Genomic DNA, 22,142 nt, shown 5'->3' with positions numbered 1-22,142 from the left:
CTTCTGACACCTATCCAAAGAAACATTGTAATATATAAAGATTTATACTAAATTAAATTTGTCAAGGCTTAAAGGTGCCAAAAAACATTTGAGTTGCTGCTGCAATGACGTAACTGAGGTAACCCGCACAGAGATGGTGGAGAGGAGCGGTGTGCTTTCTACCTTCCCACAGCTTCTGCAGACGAGCAAGATACTCAGACCAATCATTCACAGCATCTTTTAAATTTAATAAAATAAAACAAGAGCATGTTTCAAGAGTACCAAAACATTTTCTCTGCACAATATCAGCTTAGCAATAAAAAGAATGGGCCAAACCCAGACTTTCTGGGTGGAGCTGGTGAAAGTGACTCCACTCCTGTATCTAGGTCTGAGAGCAAACTGCTTGTGGAGAAAAGGACAACTATGTCCAGCTTCTGGGAAACAAACTCCAGAAAGGGGATAGAGCAGAAAAGGCCAGAGCCAGGCAGCCACTTGGGTCCCAGCCTGCCATGTAAAATAAGAGCGTGCTCCAGAACCCTGAGGCACCCCCCCACCAGTTCCAGAACATTTATCAGCTTGAAAAAGAAGCCAATACTCAGCTGCACTGAAAGCAGGACACAAGCCCAGACTTGCAAGATGCTTTTGTACAGTTGGCTCCCATGGCAGGCATGGGACACCCCAGAAGCTTCTACAAAGTCCCTGGGATAGAAAGGAGAAAGGGTGAGATAAAACATTTTTTCTATGAGGACACCTGCTCCCACACCACTTTTCCAAGAGCAGGAAAAACTCTTGGACTGACTCTCAAGAGCGGTGGTTCAAAAGGGCAGTATTTGTGCTTTCTCACATGGTTGCGGAAACTGCAAATCTCCAAAAATTACCTGGAAAATCGTGTCAAGGAATTCTGGGATTATCGATCAAGATAGTGAGAGGATAGGATAGTCAATAGACAACGAGCAGAAACCAAGAAACAAATAACTGGGAATGTGCACAGTCTGAAAAGACGTGAACCAGAAAGTAAGGGTGTGATTTAAGATAAGCTATATAGTCCAGCAGGACTATTCTGAGAACAAAGGAGAGTAAGTACAAAACCTGGCATTCTGTAGAAGAGGCTGGGGCCAATGTGGCTGCTAGCTTTCCCTTTGAATCAGAAAGTTCTGGAGTGTTGTTTTTTTCATGGAAATGTTAAAGTCTTATTTTTGCTATTACCTCCAGGATGGTAAACAGAAGGGGACCAGGACAAATCCCTTGAGGTGAGAAGCAAATCAGGTCCAATTTGCCTTGTCCCTACATGAGCCATTTCCCTCAAACACAATGTGAGTCATGGCAGGCAATAGGTTCCCTGGCACTCCTTCACTGAGAAAGGGATTCTTGAAAAGCCTCTTCTTATTAAGCAGGAAAATGCTCAGATGGTTAAAGTAACAGGAGCAGAGTGCCCTGCGCTTTCTCCAAGCCAATCCCTGTGGCATGATGCAACGAGGAACCAGCTGGGGTACCTTGGGAAGGGGGCAGGACCCAGGGTTCTCCCTTGCCAGCTCCTTGCTGGGTTCCTGAGAGCTTCAGCAAGTGCTCTGGGTTTGTTGGGAGATTGGAACAGGAGCCTGGGTTGCCCTCTGGCCCCTACACTTTTTGCACGGTGCTCTCACCAACGGGTGGCTTCTTTGCGCGCTTCTTCATGCGACTGCGGGCATAGACACGGAGGAAGAGTGCTATGAAAACGACCGCTACTCCCAGCCCACCCACAACAGTGACTGCATGGCCATAGATGAGACAGGAAAGGAGGATAGCAAAAGCTTGGCGTAAAGTCATAATGATGGTGAAGACGGCTGCTCCAAACTGGTTGATGGTGTAAAAAATGAACAACTGCCCAAAGGCTGAGCACACTGACAGAAGGACCGCATGGGCAGCAAACTCAGAATGGCGGGCCATAAAGCGCAGCGATTCCAGCAAGGCGCCCTGCTCCAGCAGTGAGCCCACGGTGAAGAGGCACGAAAAGACATTAACTCCAAACATCATTTGCACCGAGGACATCTTGTAAGTGAAGAGCGCATCCTGCCAGTTGGAAGTGAAACTGTCAAAGACAATGTAGCCGCCCAGGAGGATCACGCCAGAGAAGGTGGTGACAGTGGAGAGGTGCTTCTCTGGGGTGCTGGAGAGCAAGAACATGCTTACTCCAACAGAGATGAGTGCTGCCGTCAGGTACTCCCAGTATTCGTAACTCTTGCGGGACACGAGCTTGCCCATCAGCATGACTGGGATCACCTTCGAGGCTTTGGCCAGCACCTGCGTAGGAAAGCTGATGTACTTGAGTGCCTCGTACTGGCACCAGCTGCTGAGAATATTGGAGAGGGAGGCAAAGGAGTACTTGTACATGGGAGCACTGTGACGGGGCTGCTTGATCAGGGCACAGTAGAGACCGGCCACAGTGCAGGCAAGGATCCGGTTCATGAAGACCAGGAACTGGGAATCCTTGAACTTCTCTCCAGGGTCTGACTCTGTTGCTCCGTACGTTCTGGTCATTACACGTTCCTGGAGGACGCCCCATGTCAGGTAGGAGATCTTCAATGCAAAAGGGAGGAAAAAGAAAAAATCAGGAAGGCAACTACCACCTTGACACACCAAACAAAATGACAACTTGGAAAACTGAAATCACTGGGAATCATCTCTCTGTCTGTCTCTATATTTGCATCTATATCTATATCTATCTGTTTCTTGGAAAGCTTCCCAAAAGTGCCAACTTTTTTCATGATCAGCATACCTAAGAGAAAGAGAAAGCCAAGGGCCAGACCTGATTAGACTCTTCTCTCAAAGAGGACATAACCTGATCTGTTCTGAACTTCTTCCTGCAGAGAGCTAGAATATATTCTGTGCTACGCTATGTAAGGGCACCACCTACAGTTTAAAGCTGCAGTGATCAAGTACGTATGTTTGCTTCAAGGCAGGAAGTGCCAAGGCAAACATTTTCTCAGCCCTATTAATCTGGACACCATCTAGTATCTGTTCTATGAGATGACCATCCCAGTGTACACAGTTGTATTTTTCACTGCTTTTTGAAGCTGAAAAAAAAAAAAACAGGTGCTCAAAAATACATCCGCAAGAAGAAAGCTGGCAACAGAGCTCCTGCAGCAGCAGCAACTTGGAGTTGCTTTCTTGTTTATCGAGTTTGCTGAAAATCCTAACAGCATGAGAAATACAGGAAGTAGCATTAGTTCTGCCGTGTGAACGTGGAATGACTAGAGTCACCAAGAGATATCATGACTTGCTTGTGGTAATGCAGCACATTTGCTGAAGAGAGACACAAATGCCTGTTATTTTGGTACATTGATTTAAAAAGTCACTCTTCTTTTTTTCTTCAGTTCCCAGCCTGTTACACAGCACTTCAGGGAGAAAAAAATGCTGGCTAGCTCACCTATAGATAACCACTGGGAGAATCCAAGGGGTTGAAAATAAAATTCCACAGTGATTTCTGCAGCTGAAAGTCAGCTTTGGAATGGCAGCTGCTTAAAAAAGCTGAATTAACTACAAATATTTATCTATATTTCACAGAATCACAAGAGATAAGACAAAAAACCCATTTCCAATACATGATACTGACTGATCAGAACAATTTTTCTTCCTAAACCATGAGAAATTTTTAACTGAGTCAAATGTTTTGGCCTCAGTTCTGTACTGTGTGAAGGATCAACCACACAATTTCCTTTTCTTGTGAGAAAGAGGCTAGAGATCTTGGCAACGAATGAGTGTTTGAGTATCTTTCCTCACAAAGATACGGATGTTGTGTACATTTTTTCCTTCAAGCTGTCTATAAGAAGCAATGAAATGAAACACACAAGGTACTTTGCCATCTATTAGGAGAGGCACCCTGTTGTCAAGTACAAATACATTTAAAGAAAAATTAGTGAAGTCAAACAAAATGAAAATAACATTTTCGCAGCTCTGTCTTTGTAACAATGCAGCAAAGTCACATAAAAGCAGACTAATACAAGAGCTAATGTATATTTTGCATTTGTCCACCTGCTATTCACTGTGCTAATAAGGCTGAGCATGTGGGACAAGTGAATGCACTACGAGGATGACCACTCCCATAGAGTTTCTGTATGACAGTTTCTGAATCCTTTGGCCTCTTTTCCATAATATGCTTCCGCAGTTTTATTCAGCCTTCTTGTTGGTTTTAGACTGATGCTTTCTGCAGAGAGGTATAGAGGGATTTAAGGTAGAGCCAACTCAAGACCTGGCTCTTTAGGCAGGCCTTTCCTTCTGTCAATACTTAATTCATTGTTATCCTTAGGGTTCAATTGTTATTTATTTTATTTTATTATTCTTGTATGTTGTTAGCCGCCCAGAGTAGACTTCGGTCTAGATGGGCAGGATATCAATCAATCAATCAATCAATCAATCAATCAATCAATCAATCAATCAATCAATCAATCACATACATACACACACATATACATACATACATACACACACACACACACATACATACATACAATTTTGAAAGGCTCTCCAAAGTTCTAGTGTGGTTAACATCTGTAGGCCTTATTAGTACTCAGTCCCTAACATCAATTAATGGAAGCTATAACTTGGGAAGAGTTTTAGGTCATCAAAACCATGCTTCATTACAAACTGAAATCTGAGCCAACTGTATTCTCAATCTCTGACACTCTGTAAGTGAGAATGCTAACAGCATGATCACAGCCTTATTTTGAGGACAAAAGGAAGGATTTCAAATATTAAATGATCATCCTCAGCATTTGACAAGCCACATAAATGTGTGCAGCACCAGTCCCAAACTCTGTTGTAGCAAGATGGAGTGAAGCTCATGGGGTCTTTACCTGTAGGCCAGTTGCACAGAACAAGAGCTTAAAGACCTGGTGGGCTGTGGAAGTCTCTGCATTCTCATTCCTAGCGGCCAACAAGACATCATCCTGGTGGCCTGATTTAGCCTCATTACCAAAGACACATGATTTGATTACAGGAAAGCAAATGCCACGGCCTAAAAGGGAGAAGAAAAGGAGCAAAATGTTAGCCACAGTTGTGAAACACATCATTGGGGTGGGGGAGAAGTTGCCTTGGTCATAACTGATTATCATCACCAACCTCTGACTGGATTTTTGATACCACTTCCAAATACTTTGGTGGACTAATTCAGACTAATTCTGCTCCTACTTCCCTCCTACCACTGCCCTGGGTTCAATCTGATTTTAGAAGCGAAACATGGTCAGACCTGGTTAGTACTTGGATGGAAAACCATTGGAATTACCACAGATCACTGGGTAGAGCAGTAAAGAAACCTGCCTGGTATCCTGGAAAGGCACTGCCAGTCTGAGTTGACATTGTCATAGATCACAAGCTAAATAAGAGCCAACAGTGTGATGTGGCTATAAAAAAAGGCAAATGCTATTTTAGGCTGCATTAATAGTATCCAAATCCCGTGAGGTGCTAGCCCCCCCCCCTCTATTCGGCACTGGTTAGGCCTCACCTTGAGTACTGTGTCCAGTTCTGAACATCACACTTCAAGAAGGATACTAACAAACTGGAACAAGTTCAGAAGAGGGCAAAAAGGATGATCAGGGGGCAGGAAACCAAGCCGTATGAGGAAAGTCTGAAATAACTGGGAATGTTTAGCCTTGAGAAAAGAAGACTGAGGGGTGATATGATAGTACTTTTCAAATATTTGAAAGGCAGTTACAAAGAGGAGGGGCAAGGTCTCTTTTCAATCATCCCAAAGTGCAGGACATGCAACAATGGGCTCAAGTTAAAGGAAGCCAGATTTTGGTTGAATATCAGGAAAAACGTCCTAACTGTTAGAGCAGTATGAGAGTGGAACCAGTTATCTTGAGATTTGGTGAGTGCTCCAACGCAGGAGGCATTCAAGAAAAATGTAGATAATTATCTGGCATACAGTATATGCTTTGATTGTCTTCCTGCACTGAGCAGGCGGGTGGACTTGATGGCCTTGTAGGCCCCTTTCAACTTAACTTTTTTATGATTCTATGATCCTATGACAGTTCCAGACTAAATATGCCAATGGCCTATTTCAGTATAAAGCAGCTTCCTTTGTTCCTAATAAGCCATTGCGCATTCAAAGAGGCTACATATTACTGCTACATACCAGTTTCGAGGTAATTCTGCTTCTTGAAGTACTGTATAAGCAAAAAACCTGGCACCACGATGCTTGCATAGCCAGCAGCATTGACCAAGAAACGGAACAGCCAGAAGTCTCCCCAGTAGTCCTGATGAATGGCAGATATTTCTTCATTAGCAGCCACTATGGGGAGAACAAGCAGCAAAAGATCCAGGCTGAATCTGCCAAAAAGAAGAGCACAAAATAAGCAAAAAAAGGGCCAAGACAAGTTTCAAAAGCCTAATTGGCTCATAACTGTACAAATGGAGCATATGAAATGTTCTCAACACCCATCTCCTTCCAGAAACTGAAATGGAAAATAAAACTGCCACTAACATAAGGCTTTTATATGGATATGTCTTAGAACCTGACAAGAAATACTGTCCAATTCTGACTGCCACACCTTCAAAAGGATATTCTAGAGCTAAAAATATATACCAATGAAATCAACATGATTATGCATGGTGTGAAGAAAGTAGATGGTATAAAGCTTTATCTCTCTCTTATAGTAGAACTTCTGATTGTGTAAAGAAGCTGTGTGGTGGAAATTTGAGGAAAAATAAAAGGGAAATGCTCAGAGAAACTGCAGAATTCACTACAATGAGATACAGTGATGCTGTCACTTTGTATGGCTTTAAAACAGATCTTAGATCAATTTGTGGAAAAGAATATCCACAGCTTTTAATTTCCTCCTATATAATATAATATAATATAATATAATATAATATAATATAATATAATATAATATAATATAATATAATATAATATAATATAATATGTGACGGGGAATACAAGCAGGAGGAAGATGCTACTCTATAACTAGATCCTATCTGTGGCCACCCAGTTTGCCTTCACAGGAACAGAATTCTGGATGAGACAACCCTCAGTTTGAGCACACAGGACTCTTCTTGTGCTCTTAATTGGCAAAATTAGAGCTATGTTTCTTTGCACAGGATTTTCAAAGCAAACCTTCTTGAGCTGCCTGAAAATCCAGGGCCAAGGGAAGCCATTATTGTGTTTTGAACTTACCCATTTCTGAAGTATTGCCTCTTTTACTTGATTTAGCAGAACACCAAGGAAAAGGACTTGTATCAAGCTCTAATTTGTCAAACATTCAGCCTTTTCATACACCCTTCCCCGGATGGAGGGAGAGATGCAAATATAATATACTGTAATAACAAACTTTGTGTTTTTATAGCTATTACCAAATACAGCAAACACATCATCTCTCCTGGTGAGTTAAATGTACTAAACAAACATACAGCAACAAAGAGAGCCGAGTTGAATATGAATACCAAAATGAGAGAGACCTTCCTATAAAGCAAACAGCTACAGGGGCAGACAGCTGCATGGGGAATTGCCATTCAAGCATTTTACAAAAAGGACAGCTCTTGCCATACAGCAGCCCAAAACATTCACATATATGAGGGAACAATCATATTGGCTTTGTAGTCATGTAGGACTTCACTTGAGACATGTGAGGGCAGGAATTAAGCTCTCCCTGTGCTGTACATGTTCTGTGGCTGTTCCCAGCAAAGGAAGGGCAGGTAAGACAATGACTCACAATGTCATCACTTGCCTTTTCATCCCACTAGCACACAGTAAGCCGACAGGGGTACAAACCAGGACATTCAGGGGTACTTGGGGGGAAAATGTAATAATGGTAGAAAAAAGGCTCACAGATCATCAGGGCAATTCAATTATTTATATCCTGAGCAGCAAGAAACCCCTCGGCTTCTTCCTTCTTTCCCCACCCACCGCACGAGTGCCCAATCAATTGTCTTTTGCTTCAAGGCAATGTCTGTTCTTGTTCGGCCACTAAACCAGGGGCTTGTGCTGCCTGCTCCTTTCCTCTCGACAGCAGCTTGCACCGGACAAAATTCCGTAGATTGTAGTCTCTTTGCTGATGTGCTCATGCATGCTACCAGAGGCGATGAGGAAGCAGCTTGAAGACTAGTCCCACTTCCCTAATATGAAGGGTACAATTTCTGGAAATGGCCTGCCAAGGGCTACACAAGGGAGAAAAGGTTGGGAACCACTGCACTAGCAAAATGGAATCCACAGATTTCCAATCCCAATTTTCCCAGTACAGCTAATGTTATAAAACTTTTTTATTTGTGTTTGGAGAGAGCTTTATGCTACATGCCCACCTGTGGGACGTGGTGGCGCTGCGGGCTAAACCGCAGAAGCCTTTGTGTGCTGCAGGGTCAGAAGACCAGCAGTCGTAAGATCGAATCCATGCGACGGAGTGAGCTCCCGTCGCTTTGTCCCAGCTCCTTGCCAACCTACCAGTTCGAAAGCATGTAAATGCGAGTAGATAAATAGGTACCACTTCGGTGGGAAGGTAAACAGCGTTCCGGGTCTAAGTCGCGCTGGCCACGTGACAATGGAAACTGTCTTCAGACAAACGCTGGCTCTACGGCTTGGAAACGGGGATGAGCACCGCCCCCTAGAGTTGAACACGACTGACTAAAACGTCAATATTTATTTATTTATTTATTTATTAAATTTATACCCCGCCCCTCTAGACTATGTCTACTCGGGGCGGCTTACAACATAAAATAAATTAATATAAAATATATATAATCATAAAATCAAGGGGAACCTTTACCTTTACCTTATGCTACAAGAAAAAAAGATGCAAGATAGAAAGAAATACAGAGGTTCAGGAGGAGATGGGAGTCCAGAAACAGTAACCTTAAGAGACAAACAGCTATACAGAGCAATAAGGACCCAGCCTCTGATCATCAAAACACTCAGGCAGTCACTCACCTCATTGCTACTGCATTTGCTAGACTTCAAATGTCTTGCTTACACACTTAGTAAGTTGTTTCTTGCAAGTACGAAAAGTCTGCTTTTCTCTGACAGATAGAGAAGACAGGAAATTCTCAACATACCGAATTCTACCTTTGTGCCGTTCATGTGTGACTGAACACACCCATGCTGATTAATGTTCAATCAGCCTCATCTTATGCACATCTACTCAAAAGTCTCACTGGGCAGGATCTGGAATCTGATGCTGCTGGACGGAAGAGTTCCTTCTGCAAAAGGCTTCTGATTCAACACAGGAATTCCACTGGTGGGATTGAAAAGGCAGCAATCTTTGCCAATTCCGCCCTCCTGCAATGTGGTGTAACCCGCCTTGCATAAAACTGCTCTGGAATGCTGGGCCACCCTCCAGAATAGTGCTGGGCTATCAAGAGAGGGGAAGAATGGTGAAGATTGCCTCCCTTTTTCTGCTTGTAACTAAAACTCCACCCTGGGGATGGTTCTGCAATTTAAAAATAAACTAGACCGAACCCAATATACAGAAAAGGGATTAACGTCACGTTTGCACAGGATTAAGGGTTATATGATTACTGAATCATAAACTGAACAAGGAAGAGGCACTCAAAATCATATTGTAAATATCTGCTGGCTACTGAAGAGCTAAGAATCTCAGAAGAGGAGCAGTTTATGCTTTATAGACTTCAACAAAGCCATTGACCGTATAGATCATGAGAAACTATGACTTATTCTGAAAGAAATGGGTGTGTCCTGATGTGTAACTTGTATTGTGGACAAGAAACTACCATTATCACAGGATGTGGAGAGATAGAATGGTTTTCCTATAGGCAAAGGTGTTGGACAAGGGTGCATTTGACCCCCTTATCTATTCAATCTGTATGCAGAACATAATGCAAAGCCAGATTCGATTCAGATGATCGAGTGAAAACTAATGGAAGAAAATCAGTCATTTAAGAATATGCAGATGACACTATCTTACTGGCAGCAATAACCTGAAACAACTTTTAGTGAAAGTGCAAGAAGAAAGTGCCAAAGCGGGACTGCAGCTGCACAGAAAGACAAAAATCAATACTACAGAAGAACTAAGCAACTTTAGCACTTACAATGAAGGCACTGAAATAGTTAGAGATTTTGTGTACCTTGGCTTAATCATCAATCCAAATGGAGACTGCAGTCAAGAAATCAGAAGAAGGCTAAGACTAGGAAGGGGAGCAAAGAAGGAATTAGAGAAGATCATAAAGTACAAGGATGTGGGGGCGCTCACCACTTTGGTCCATGCACTCATAGTCTCGAGATTAGACTACTATAATGCGCTCTACATGGGGTTGCCTTTGAGACTGACATGGAAACTCCAGATGGTGCAGAATACGGCGGCCAGACTTCTTACAGGAATGAAAAGGTACCAACATATTTCCCGCACTCTGGCCGCCTTGCATTGTCTGCCCAATCATTTCCATGTTGATTTCAAAGTCCTAACAATGACATACAAAGCCCTAAATGGTTTGGGATCTCGATATTTGGCAGAGCGCTTCCTCCCACCCAGTTCTGCCAGAATCACTCATTCCAGCCAGTCTGGGCAGCTGGGGGCCTAACGCCAATCACCAAGTATGGGTGTGAAAGCTGGACAGTTAAGAAAGCTGACTGAAAAAAAAATAATTTGTTTGAAATGTTTGTGGATATTCTGGACTGCCAGAAAGGCAAACAAGCCTGAACTATCTCAGGAGGCAAAAATGTTGAAACTGAAGTTGTCCTACTTTGGTACATCATAGAAGGCAGGATTCTCTGAAAAAGACAGTAATGCTGGGAAAGGTGGAAGGCAGCAGAAAAAGAAGACAACTAAATACAAGATGGGCTGATTTTCTAAAGGAAGCCACAGGTTTGAGTTTGCATGAGCTGAATAGGGCAGTTAAGGACAGGACCTTCAGGGAAATCACTCATTCATTGGGTGACCATAAATTGGAGGGAACTTGATGGCACATAACAATTATTATAGAAACCTGATGGAGCGTCCAAAGCAGAATTGAAACCCCATTTAACTTGTGACCCAGTCTGCCAACTGTTCTTCTGGCCTCCTACTTCCTACCTACTCTAACTGTCTCAGGCGGGCATGTCTGATTGCAAAGTTCCTTGTAAGATATGAAACCACAGAAATGCGGTTTTAAGTAAGCCCTAACAGCCCATTTTACTCTGATGTCAGTTTCAGCGCTTTGTTAACTTGTGTTATTAGCTCAATGCAGGAAAAAAATGCCTAAAGACAGAAATAACTGCTAGAAAAATACCCAAACTACATAAAAATAAATAGATCACACTTTGGAATCTTAAATATACAGTTTTAAAATTCTGCATATATTATACCCTAGCAATATTCAGATTAATAAAGGAAATCTGCAGAAAGAACAGCATAGCCCTCAATATATCAGCTCTTGGGGAAGAATGTGATACCCCATTTTCAGCCCATTTAGCCAACTTGGATAATGTGGCCTTCTTACTCTAAAACTGATGCTGGCACTTCACATCTGGACTTGATATTACAAAAGGACTACATTAGGTCTGTTCAAATTTAAACCAGTCGTTGCACACAGACGACTTAGGTAAGGTTTAAATCTGTGCACTGAAACACGCTGTATAATTTTGAGTCTGTCTTTTAGGACTGTTGTGAGAACAGAATTCTAAGTTGTTTTGCATGCTCAGAAGTATAATAATAACCTGGCAAAAGTGATTCAAGGATATTCTTTCCTTGTAACACAGGCTACACCATTGCTACAAGAATATTAATTTTCAGATCTACAATTCATCTTCAGATCTACATTCTACACTTTTTTGTGTAACTAGATTTTATTAAGTCCTGGATCTTTCACTGGGGAAGCAGGATGTTCTTATAAAAATGCTCATCTTAAAGGGTCCAGTTACTAATAAAGTTTACATCTAAAGTAGGCCTTAACTCAACTGCATAAATGCTTTCTCACATGACCAGGCAGTTGACTATAACAGCACCCCCATAGTTCAAAGCAATTTTAACCTAGCTAAATCTAGAGTGCTTTGGACTAGAGCAGGAACGCTGGTATTACTGGCTCCCAGAACAAAGAACAGAGCACTCAAACATCGTCACTCTCTCCCTCTCTCTCCCCTCTTTTGCTTAGGAACGCCCTTGCCAGGAAAGCATTTCCACACTGCTTACCACTTCCAGCTTCCTTCAGACAGGGCAGCTAGTGTTACAGGTGTGCTCTCCCTTCTGCCACACAAGCAACGCCAGCATCACTGCTAGACGTGAAAGAAGCTTTCATAGCTTCAAACCCACCAAGCAGCTACGGCGTTGGAGCTCCTCTATACACCCACTGTTCCCATTCACACAGAGTAGGCATGCTTTTGACACACACACTGCTCTTAGAGAGAGGCTGCTTTCTGTTAGGGGAAGAGAGGTCTGGGACAAAAGCTTCTTTGGCAGATCTTTTGATTTCAGTCCTTCAGGGAACACAAGCCATGATTCTAAAGCAAGAAGGGTACAGTTCCTCTTTGATCTCATTCTAGATATGCATGGCAATAAACCTACAAAAGAAGCATAACATTTCCCTTGCAGCAAATGCCCTTTAACCCTCTCACTTGCAGCTCTCCTGTCACTGCCGTTCTATGGACGGACATCATCATTACAGCTTTGATCTCCAGTCCAAAGACTCTTCTCTTCCTTAACTTCATAGTAAATACACCAGCATGTATTATCTGGCCTGTGCAGCCTACCACAGAACAGAATGGCATACTTACAGTATTAAGAAAAGGATTCGCTTATTCTCACTGTTTTACTGTACTATGAATTTTATGCGGAGTTCTGGGATTTAGGGATTGGTGTGTGTGTGTGGGGGGGGTCTGGTCTCTGAGTGTTTTTTGTGAATTTTGTTGTATGTGTATATGGTGTCTAAAAGTTCAATGAAAATAAATTGTTTATGTTTATATAAGAATGAAATGTGCATTTTAGTTTAAGCAAGGAAGTAGGAATATAAGAATTCAAAAAGACCCACTGTTGGACCAGACCTAAGTGCTGCTTATAGTGCTACTTAGTTCTGCACTGTGTTCCCATGGTGGTCAGTCAGAGGCCTCTGGGAAGCGTACAAGCAGGAATTAAGTACAAGAGCACCACCCCACTCATGTTCCCAGTGACTAGCCCTAAGAGACACACTTCCTTTCCTTCTTTAAAAAAAGGGGGGGTCTACAGACACCCTTATGACAAGCTGCACTTGCCCCCGAGTATTTGTCTAACTTCCTTTTAAAACTATTTGAGGCCCTTGCTACATTTTATAGAAATTAGTTCCATAATTTAACTCTGGGTGTTGTGAAGAAATTGCTGTTGTTGATGTTTAGTCGTTTAGTCATGTCTGACTCTTCGTGACCCCATGGACCAGATCACGCCAGGCCCTCCTGTCTTCCACTGCCTCCCGGAGTTGGGTCAAATTCATGTTGGTAGCTTCGATGACACTGTCCAACCATCTCGTCCTCTGTCGTCCCCTTCTCCTCTTGCCCTCGCACTTTCCCAACATCAGGGTCTTTTCCAGGGAGTCCTCTCTTCTCATGAGATGGCCAAAGTATTGGAGCCTCGGCTTCAGGATCTGTCCTTCCAGTGAGCACTCAGGCTTGATTTCCTTCAGAATGGATAGGTTTGTTCTCCTTGGAGTCCAGGGGACTCTCAAGAGCCTCCTCCAATACCACAATTCAAAAGCATCAATTCTTCGGCGGTCAGCTTTCTTTATGGTCCAGCTCTCACTTCCATACATCACTACAGAAAAAACCATAGCTTTGACTATGCGGACTTTTGTTAGCAAGGTGATGTCTCTGCTTTTTAAGATGCTGTCTAGGTTTGTCATCGCTTTCCTCCCAAGAAGCAGGCGTCTTTTAATTTCCTGGCTGCTGCCACCATCTGCAATGTCCTTTCCCAATTTTCAACCAATTAGTTGTTCCTTATCCAGTTCTAACTGTTGCTTCCTGTCCCATATATAGGTTTCTCAGGAGATGGATAAGGTGGTCAGGCACTCCCATTTCTTTAAGAACTAGTGAAGAATTAGTAGGCGGTAATTACTGCAGACTGGCTAAGGCCAAGATATTGCATATATTATATCAAATTATTGATCAGCTTTTCTCATAAAATTTAGAGATATTGTTACTTGACTCCTATACCACTATTGCTCAGAAGTTCCTGATTCTAGGACAAGAAAGATTCATTATGCGTATTTTCTTCTCACACAAGAATTTCAGGAGGTAGCTCACAGACAGTTTATTTGTGAGCTGCAAGACCCTAATTCTATACATTCAATCTGCACAGCTGGCGAAGCGTGTGACAGGCATGCAGACACTTCAAAAATATAGTATTGCTGCATCACCTCAGCTGTGAGCAGAGCTCTCTCTTTGCTTCTGCCTTAAAGGGCAAGCCAATCAGGTACATATACAGCAGTCCCTGCATTGCTGCCTTGTATTTCTATCACTGGCCGTCAGAGAGACCTGGTTGGAAGGGGGCAATTGCTACTTGCCACTGCTGATCTGGCAATTTACAAATTATAAGGTCATGCTAATCCTTGCCAGCTGTCATAATTCAACAAAGTAGGACAACAAGGAGAAAGTCAAGGCAAATTTCACTGTCAGCTACATGGGAAATGCTATGAAAAGCTGAACCCTTCCTATGCCTGGCATCTCCAGCCTAAGGGCTTCCTCGAGCACACAGCCAAGAATATGCCAAGACTGTTGGTTAGCTACCTCTTGGGAGTTGTCAGGTGATAAAACAATGCAAGTTCTCCTGCCAAATGCTTGTTAAATTTGTAGAGCAGAACACTCCTGGACAAAGTTAATACAAACATACTGAATCTCAAACATCAGCTCTACACTAGAATATATAAATGCTCTGCATTTCCTATAGAAATAGAAATGCACATAAACAGTGATTCAATCAGAAACCTTTTTTATTTGTGTATCTCAAAATCCTAAAAATTTCTAACAAATTCTAAGAAGCTGAGTTTCTGCATGGGCCAGCTGTTTGCCTTATGCTTGGCCGGAAGCAAAGACCAATCTCTTATTTACAGGGTTGGAGTCCTTTGGCAAATTTGTGTAAGGAAGGTTTGTTTAGACTACTGCCACATAAAAGAAGTAACTACTCTGCCAATCTCTTTACATGTTTAAGTTATAGCTATCTGACTTTGGGGTTCTTCCTGAAGGGATAAAAAAAGGAATATAAATTATTTATTTATTTATTTGATTTGTATCCAGCCCATCTGGTCTATGCGACCACTTAGCATATGATTACATCAAAGGCAGGCAAGCTTTGATCTTCCAGATCTTTTGCCTTAAACTTCCTTTAGCCCAAATGAGAATGGCCACAAATAAAGGATTATGGGAGGTGCACTAACCCTGATTTACACACTGCAATCAATAATATCATAGGCTCAAATCCTACTATTTATGTAGATCGGTGTAACTCAAATTGCATAAATTATAGCACCAAATTGCCAGTAGTTAAGGAGCCAAGGCTTGTATTCCTCATCATGTACAAGTTGTAACAGAGTATTTGAGAAAGAATACAAGCCTTGACTTGTTAATTAGCAGGAATTTGTCAGTGTAATTTACTCTGTTTGAATTGCACAGCATATGTAAGTAATAGGATACTGGCCAATGTCTCTAATTCAGTTATTCTTCTTCACTGGTACTCAGTGGATTTCATTCAAATTACTGATTTTGATCTTTAGAGCCTTAGAGCAGTAAGACACATGGGCAGTCTTATCCTGCTTGAGATCTCAATATTTAACAGAACATTTTCTCTGAACATTCAAGATAATTCAAGATGATCTAATGGGTTAAAACACAGCCCATGCCTGCAACATCAATGAACCATGGTTTATATTAGCCATGATCTGTTGCTTTAGCCATAAATTATTTATTTTATTTTATTTTATTTTATTTTATTTATTAGATTTTTACCCCACCCCTCTAGACCATGTCTACTCGGGGCGGCTTACATAGATAAATTATTCTACATTAAACCAAACAAATCATGATTTATTCGCAAAGGCTTTCATGGCCAGGATCTAATGGTTGTTGTGGGTTTTTCGGGCTCTTTGGCCGTGTTCTGAAGGTTGTTCTTCCTAACGTTTCGCCAGTCTCTGTGGCCATGGGCATCTTCAGAGGACAGCACTCTGTGGGTCCTCTTGGGAGTTTTCAAATGATAAAACAATGCAAACAGATAAAACAGACTGCTGTTCTCTGAAGATGCCTGCCACAGAGACTGGTGAAACGTTAGGAAGAACAACCTTCAGAAAACGGCCAAAGAGCCCGAAAAACCCACAACAACCAAATCACGATTTGCTTCCCCCATTGCTGGTCAATTTCTCTCCTGCCACTTTTGTTAGCCTCTATTATAGGGTGAGCATCTGTGGAAACAAAGAAGAAACAAAGTATGGTTCTGACTGTAAATGTAACCTAGGCCATTGTCTAAACAAGCCAACATTTGTAAGCCAACAACAAGCCATGGCTTCTAATTGTGGTTTGTGAATGGTTGACAAACCACTGCTTTTGTTGGAATGGGTTTGACATGAGACATCAGAACTCAATGAGTCACAGGATTGTCCAAGTAGACTGTCCAAGAACTCAAGAAACCGAGATTTAAATTCCTTTTCAAACTTTCAAACTTTTCAAACTGATCAAGTGGTACTTGGTAGAAACAAACTAGCGACCAACTTACAAAGTTTTGCATTATAACAAATGAAAGATATAAATTACACTGCCAACTCTGAACTTCAGGGGAGAATGGAAATCTAATTATTCATGCATGTTTATCTAAGAATTAGCCCCACTGATAAAAGTGGGTTTTACTTTTGATCAAATAGGCATACAACTTTGTTAATTATTTCAACTGCACATTTAAACTCCTTTGCACACTGAAACTCACTCAAAAGTAACCATTTTAAAAAAAGTTCCCACACAGCATATTGTATTGCATATTTCTAGAGCAGTGGTTCCCAACCTTGGGTCCTCAGATGTTCTAGAACTCCCAGAAGCTTTCACCATTAGCTGTGCTGATCAGGATTTCTGGGAGTTGCAGACCAAGAATATCTAGGGGACCCAAGTTTAGGAACCACTGTTTTAGAGAAACTGTGATTCTTATCTATGACAGACTACTGCCCTCGCATTATAATGCTGGAATAACTCTTACGTTGCTAATGTGGATCAGAGCCCACATTCTATCTCTATATATTCACAGAGGAGAGGAAAATAACCATGCTTTTACTATTTGTTGCAAATATGGCAGAATAAAAACCATTAAGGAATAAGAGAGCTACATAACCATGCTTTTACTATTGGTTGCAAATATGGCAGAATAAAAACCATTATGGAATAAGAGAGCTAAATTAAGATTGCATATGCATCCTTAAAATACTGCAGCTGAGAGATAGTTCACATTAATTAATACAGAATTGTATAACGCACTTCTGCGCACATACACTCAATGAATCTCACAACGTGCAACAAGCCTTACTCCCAATTAGGTGGGTACGCGTCAGAAACCTAAATATTATTTTATTTGATCTGCTGGAAGATTCAAGAGACCTTGACTCCAATTCAACAACACCATGACAGCACTGAAAAAATCTTGGATATGCTGCTGCATCTAAGCATCAACTTGCCAGTTCGAAGAACCGAAAGCAACTAGAAAGCGACCTACCTCACAAGATCGCTGTGACGACCCACAAGGCTCAGATTCATGTTGCTACCGAAAAGCAATTTCCACGGGTTATCCATGGGACCTGATCCCAAGCAAAAGGGGGCAGGATTCTAGTTGAAAACCTTTTTTGCAGACACGATGAACGTGTGTATCCGGCTCACGGCTGTCATGAGCTTCGGAACAAATTCTATACACCCCCCCCCCGCGGGAACTCCTTCGCCTAGGATCGGAGCCTCCCTCCTCCTCAGCACCCTCCTTCACGCAATGAGGCCACCAAGACCAAGACGTTTCCCGTAAGTAAGGTGGAGCGTGCCCACAGTTAAGGCGGCGACCCTGACAGGGCGAGGAGCCCTCCGCCGGCTGCCCTTCCCGGCAGAAGGATCCGGGAGCCACCCCTTGGCCGACTTCTCCCGGCCCTTTCCCGGCTACACTCACCCCCCCCACCCGCCTGCCCGCCGCCCGTCCCCACGACCGCCTGGCACGCTTCCTCGCCCCGGCCAGAGCCCCAATTTGGGCGGCCTCGGGAGCCGCTCGCTCATCCGTTACGGGGCCGAGAAAGAGAGAGCCAGCGGTCGCCGCCGCCGCCGCCGCCTCCTCCTCGGCGTACAGGCTTACCCGTGCCCGCCACCTTTACCCACCGCGACCCGGAGTAGCCCACCTGCGGCCCATGGTGCCCCCCCCCGGGCCGGTGCCTCGCTGCTCCCCCCGCAGCCCGTCGGTTCCTCGGACACGACCGCGCCTCCCCCTGGCACCATAAGGCCAAGGAACCGGCCTTTTTCGCTCCGGCCAAACTGGGCCTTTAGGGGCCCCCACAGCGCCGCTTGCTGGCCCGGAGGTCCCCTGCAGTGGGTTCTTCTGAAGGGGGGAAGCCGAGGAGGGGAGAGGGGGCCGAAAGGGAAGTCTCCTCAAAGTGGGCGGGATACCCATGGAGTAAGAGGATAGTTGAGCTAGGCCTCAGGCCCTGAATTCCGCTGCAACGTTAAGACTGATTCTTGGCAGTCTGCGGTGAAGGCAAAGCTAAAGGGTGCCCCTAGGCGTGCACAGAGTGTTGCTCCTACCACATGCACTGAGGAATCACCGTAGATATACCTCCTCCTCTTGAGATGAAAGAAAAGAGCTCCAAGCGCGATTAAGTTTGTACTTCTCTCTTTTTAGAAAATTTCTTTTTAGAGAGGCAGGTGCTAGAGGAGCTTCTCCCCCCCCCCCCGTTGCCTGTTTGGGCATCTTGTCATTACTTGTTTTTCACAAGTACAGTACGAGTGTATTCACATATTATCATCCATATGGTTCAGTGGCAGATTGTGAGCCAAAAAAAGGCCATGCATTTTGCTGCTGCTGAGGGACTCTTCAAGATGGATCCCTCCAGATGTTTTGAACTACATCTCCTATCAGCCTCAAAGCAGGGCATTAATGGTCAGGGAATACAGCAATAGGATTCATAGCCCAAGATGATTTATAGCCCATGAGGAAAGCCTGGATTATAACACCTTCGGTAATGTGCTGCATAGTGAAGAGGTACCACTTTGTAGAAACACAACGTAGGGCCATGCTGACGATAGCCATTGCAGTTCATTTGCACCGATAAATGCTCATTTAGACAAATTCACAGAAGATATGCTCTTTAGACAGCAATTAATTAGGACACTGAAAGTGGATATCCTTTTCCATCTGGACTGCTCAGACTTTCTCTTGCTGTTTATGCTACCCATTGGGCTGGCTGATCAGCACTGGCATTGCACAGATGCCATCATGTGGCTTAAAGTTCTGCTGTGCCTGAGGGCATAAAATTTTTAAGTTGAATCTCAAAATCAGAACCTTGAAAATCTCCAGCCCTGGTTTTAATGAACACAAAACTACTCAGTGTTGACATCCCCATAGTAAGTTTCAGTAGGTGGCTCAGCTTTATACATGGGAAACTGTGATAATGGGTGGGGTGGGGTGGGGGCAGAAACATGTTTTTGTCCACGTTTGAAGATTCTGATAATCTTTCCTTAGTAGCTCAGATCTGTTGTTCAAAATAGAGCTGGTTGTGCCTTCCAAATAGCACTGCCTAACCAGATTTAGGTTGACTAAACTGTACTATTGGGGGTGGGGGATAACTGTGGCCCTGTAGCTGTACTAAATTGATCATCTGAGTCCTCTATTGATGGAGACTTGGATTAAACACAACAGTGTATGGGCCTCCCCCACTTTTGATAATATAATGAATGGATGCAGGGGTATGTGGGGCTCAATACCCGAAAAGAGCTCATGTGATCTCTACTTCAGCAGCTGACTGGTGCTTTCCCAATAGAAGCAGTTACTCATGTGGGTAAAAGGACATTTTACTGCTGCTAGTTTTGGTTGTTGAGACAGGACAGAACTGAGCAGCTTTTCTGTTCTTGCTTCAGAAGGGCAGTGTGTGTCAGAAAGAGACACAGAGGTATAGGCATATGAAAAATGTGCAGGCTGTTTCTGGCATTATATCTGAAAGAAATAGGTGCACTCTTGGGTGTAGTGATCACATCTAAACTATGAACACTACCGTTCATTCATTTCTATGTGGGAGGAAAAAGAAATTCCCAAAGTGATTGGAGGCTATGCTTTCACCTCCAGTACTGGCATACAATACGATAAGCCAGTATCATCATAATCTTAGAACTGCAGAGCTGGAAGGACCCTATGGATCATCAAGTCCAACCTGTCAAGGAGGCACAAGTGGGGAATCAAACTCCCAACCTCTGACTCTGTAGCCAGATACCTAAACCATGGAGCTATCCAGCAGTTCAGCTGGAGTGATTTTTCAGAGTTACACAGTGATTTTCAAATGTAACAGGAAATTTGGTCCACATTTGTGGGAGCTTCTGTTGCAACATATTGCCCATTTAAGACTTATTCAGTATGCTTCCTGTGTTAGTAAGGGCTCTGACCATTACAGAAAGAAGCCGACTCTCATGGATTAAGATTGACAGCATCATGTTTTGATATTAACACCAGCTCTGACTTTCAATAGGCGGAGTCAGTTGCCACAATACAATGTCAACTGCATTTTTTCTTGTTAAAAATGCTGCCCTTCTTTTCTAGCACTGCAGATCTCCATGTTGTGCTGCACCTATGACTATCTTAGCGAGCAACTCCAAAATGGTTGTAAGCTTTTAAAGAACAGAATCCAATGTCCTACAAATAAGACTTCCATTTGAGTAATAGGGCTTTATTTTCTTTTCCTTCTCTTTTGCAGTTCCCCAATTTAGTTCCTGCCAAAATGTATGTCAGTGCCTCAACTCTCCACAGCAGACAGAAAGAACGGGGTGGGATGGGAGGTGGCAGAGGTTTGGAAGAGAGGAACACCCTTCCCCCAGATCATTGATGGAAGCAATTTCATCATCTTAAGTGCTCAATTACATTCCAGCCAAAGTACTGATTCATAAGTCTGTATTCTGGGTTCCCTAATCACAACAAAAGGTTGCTTGCTGGAACCAAGCTGTTCCTTAAAATGAAGCATCTACTGTGTCAGAAATGTCCTGCAGCAGAAAGTTAAGACCATAGTTGTTCTGTACTATTTAAATTTTCCTGTAAACAAAGAATCCAAAAGTAGCTACTTCTTATGATAAATCACAAGTCTGAAGGGAATACACTGTTTTTCTAAACATGTAGTGGTTATAAGGCGAGTATGGAAATCAGCAGACATTAATATTCATGAACCATTTGTTCACAGGAATGTTGAATGAAGCACCATCCATCAATCTTGAGAGTGTCATTACAAAAAAGAAAATGGACAACTGGTTAGAAAGTAGATCACAACAGAGTTATGAGACAGTGGTGGACAGTTGCAAGATCCTACTGTGTTTTTAACAGAACCTCAAAAAAAACCAAGAGTCAAAAGAATGCAATGAGTAAGCGGACAGATACCTTTGAACACATTCACAGGATGCCTTTGAACACATTCTTAGACCAGGAATTGGTGATGATCAGTATCACGACCAAGCTCACAAATCCTCTCTCTCTTTCTCTCTCTCTCACACACACACAAACACACACACAAACATACACACACAAACATATATATACACACACAGAGAGAGACACTTACTTCATTTTTCTCCACTCTAATGGAAAGCATAGAAACCACTACAGAGGAATCTGGACCTACCACTGATTCTGCCTTTTACATTCTCACAAGGTCCCAGTGGCCAATAAAGGTACCAGAATACTGAACTTCTTTGTACTATGTGAGATCTACTATCACTATCTTGTAGCATGGCTTCTGAGAAACCACAAAGAAAATCTGCTGTTAAGAGCAGCCACAAGGTGGCAGCACAGTTTAAGCCCCTAACTCAAGGTCATGTTAGAAGAAGAAAATAAAACTTTTGTTCATCTTGCAACTTCCTCCTACAGTTCAACTGCTCACTGCTATTCTCATGGTGGGACATTCTATGAACTCTGGTATGAGCCTGACTGGCACTCCTCTTTGCTATTCTAGCTGAGAAACCTCCTGAAAGATCATGTTATTGACTGGAGAAAGGTATTAGTAGGAACGTGTAGGCATCCTTCAGTCTCGAGAGACTATGGTATCGTGCTCTG

The 22,142-nt window shown here is 42.9% G+C and overlaps 1 protein-coding gene and 1 long non-coding RNA gene across 4 annotated transcripts; one reads left to right on the top strand and one right to left on the bottom strand.

The window, feature by feature from the left end:
• Positions 1–206: 206 nt before the first annotated feature.
• Positions 207–18,422, bottom strand: SLC35B2 (solute carrier family 35 member B2). Of its 3 annotated transcripts, none has more exons than XM_072991779.2 (4): positions 18,198–18,422; positions 6,092–6,285; positions 4,812–4,972; positions 207–2,535 (listed from the first exon to the last, which is right to left on the bottom strand). In XM_072991779.2, exons 1-4 carry the CDS (start codon positions 18,335–18,337, stop codon positions 1,597–1,599), a joined length of 1,434 nt encoding a protein of 477 aa, XP_072847880.2. In that variant the 5' UTR covers positions 18,338–18,422; the 3' UTR covers positions 207–1,596. The 3 variants fall into 3 exon arrangements, with proteins under 3 accessions (XP_072847880.2, XP_020640728.2, XP_020640727.3); XM_020785069.3 differs by having other exon boundaries at positions 18,241–18,380; XM_020785068.3 differs by lacking the exon at positions 18,198–18,422 and adding an exon at positions 17,583–17,920.
• On the top strand, positions 17,767–21,845 carry LOC144585841 (uncharacterized). The gene is made up of 2 exons (XR_013540420.1): positions 17,767–17,875; positions 21,277–21,845. It is a non-coding gene; the product is annotated as an uncharacterized LOC144585841 (long non-coding RNA).
• The last annotated feature ends 297 nt before the right edge of the window (positions 21,846–22,142 follow it).

This window comes from Pogona vitticeps, chromosome 1 (assembly GCF_051106095.1).
Source record: "Pogona vitticeps strain Pit_001003342236 chromosome 1, PviZW2.1, whole genome shotgun sequence".
NCBI lineage: Eukaryota > Metazoa > Chordata > Lepidosauria > Squamata > Agamidae > Pogona > Pogona vitticeps.
Note: the sequence above shows the minus strand (reverse complement) of the source record. Positions and strands in the feature narration are given on the sequence as shown.

Excerpts from the sequence above, each read along its gene's own strand:
- SLC35B2 (XM_072991779.2), bottom strand. The coding sequence starts at position 18,337 with ATGGTGCCAGGGGGAGGCGCGGTCGTGTCCGAGGAACCGACGGGCTGC. Across the intron at positions 6,286-18,197 it reads GGTAAAGGTGGCGGGCACGG|ATTCAGCCTGGATCTTTTGC; the intron begins GTAAGCCTGTAC and ends TCTTTTTGGCAG. Across the intron at positions 4,973-6,091 it reads GCAGAATTACCTCGAAACTG|GCCGTGGCATTTGCTTTCCT; the intron begins GTATGTAGCAGT and ends TCTCCCTTTTAG.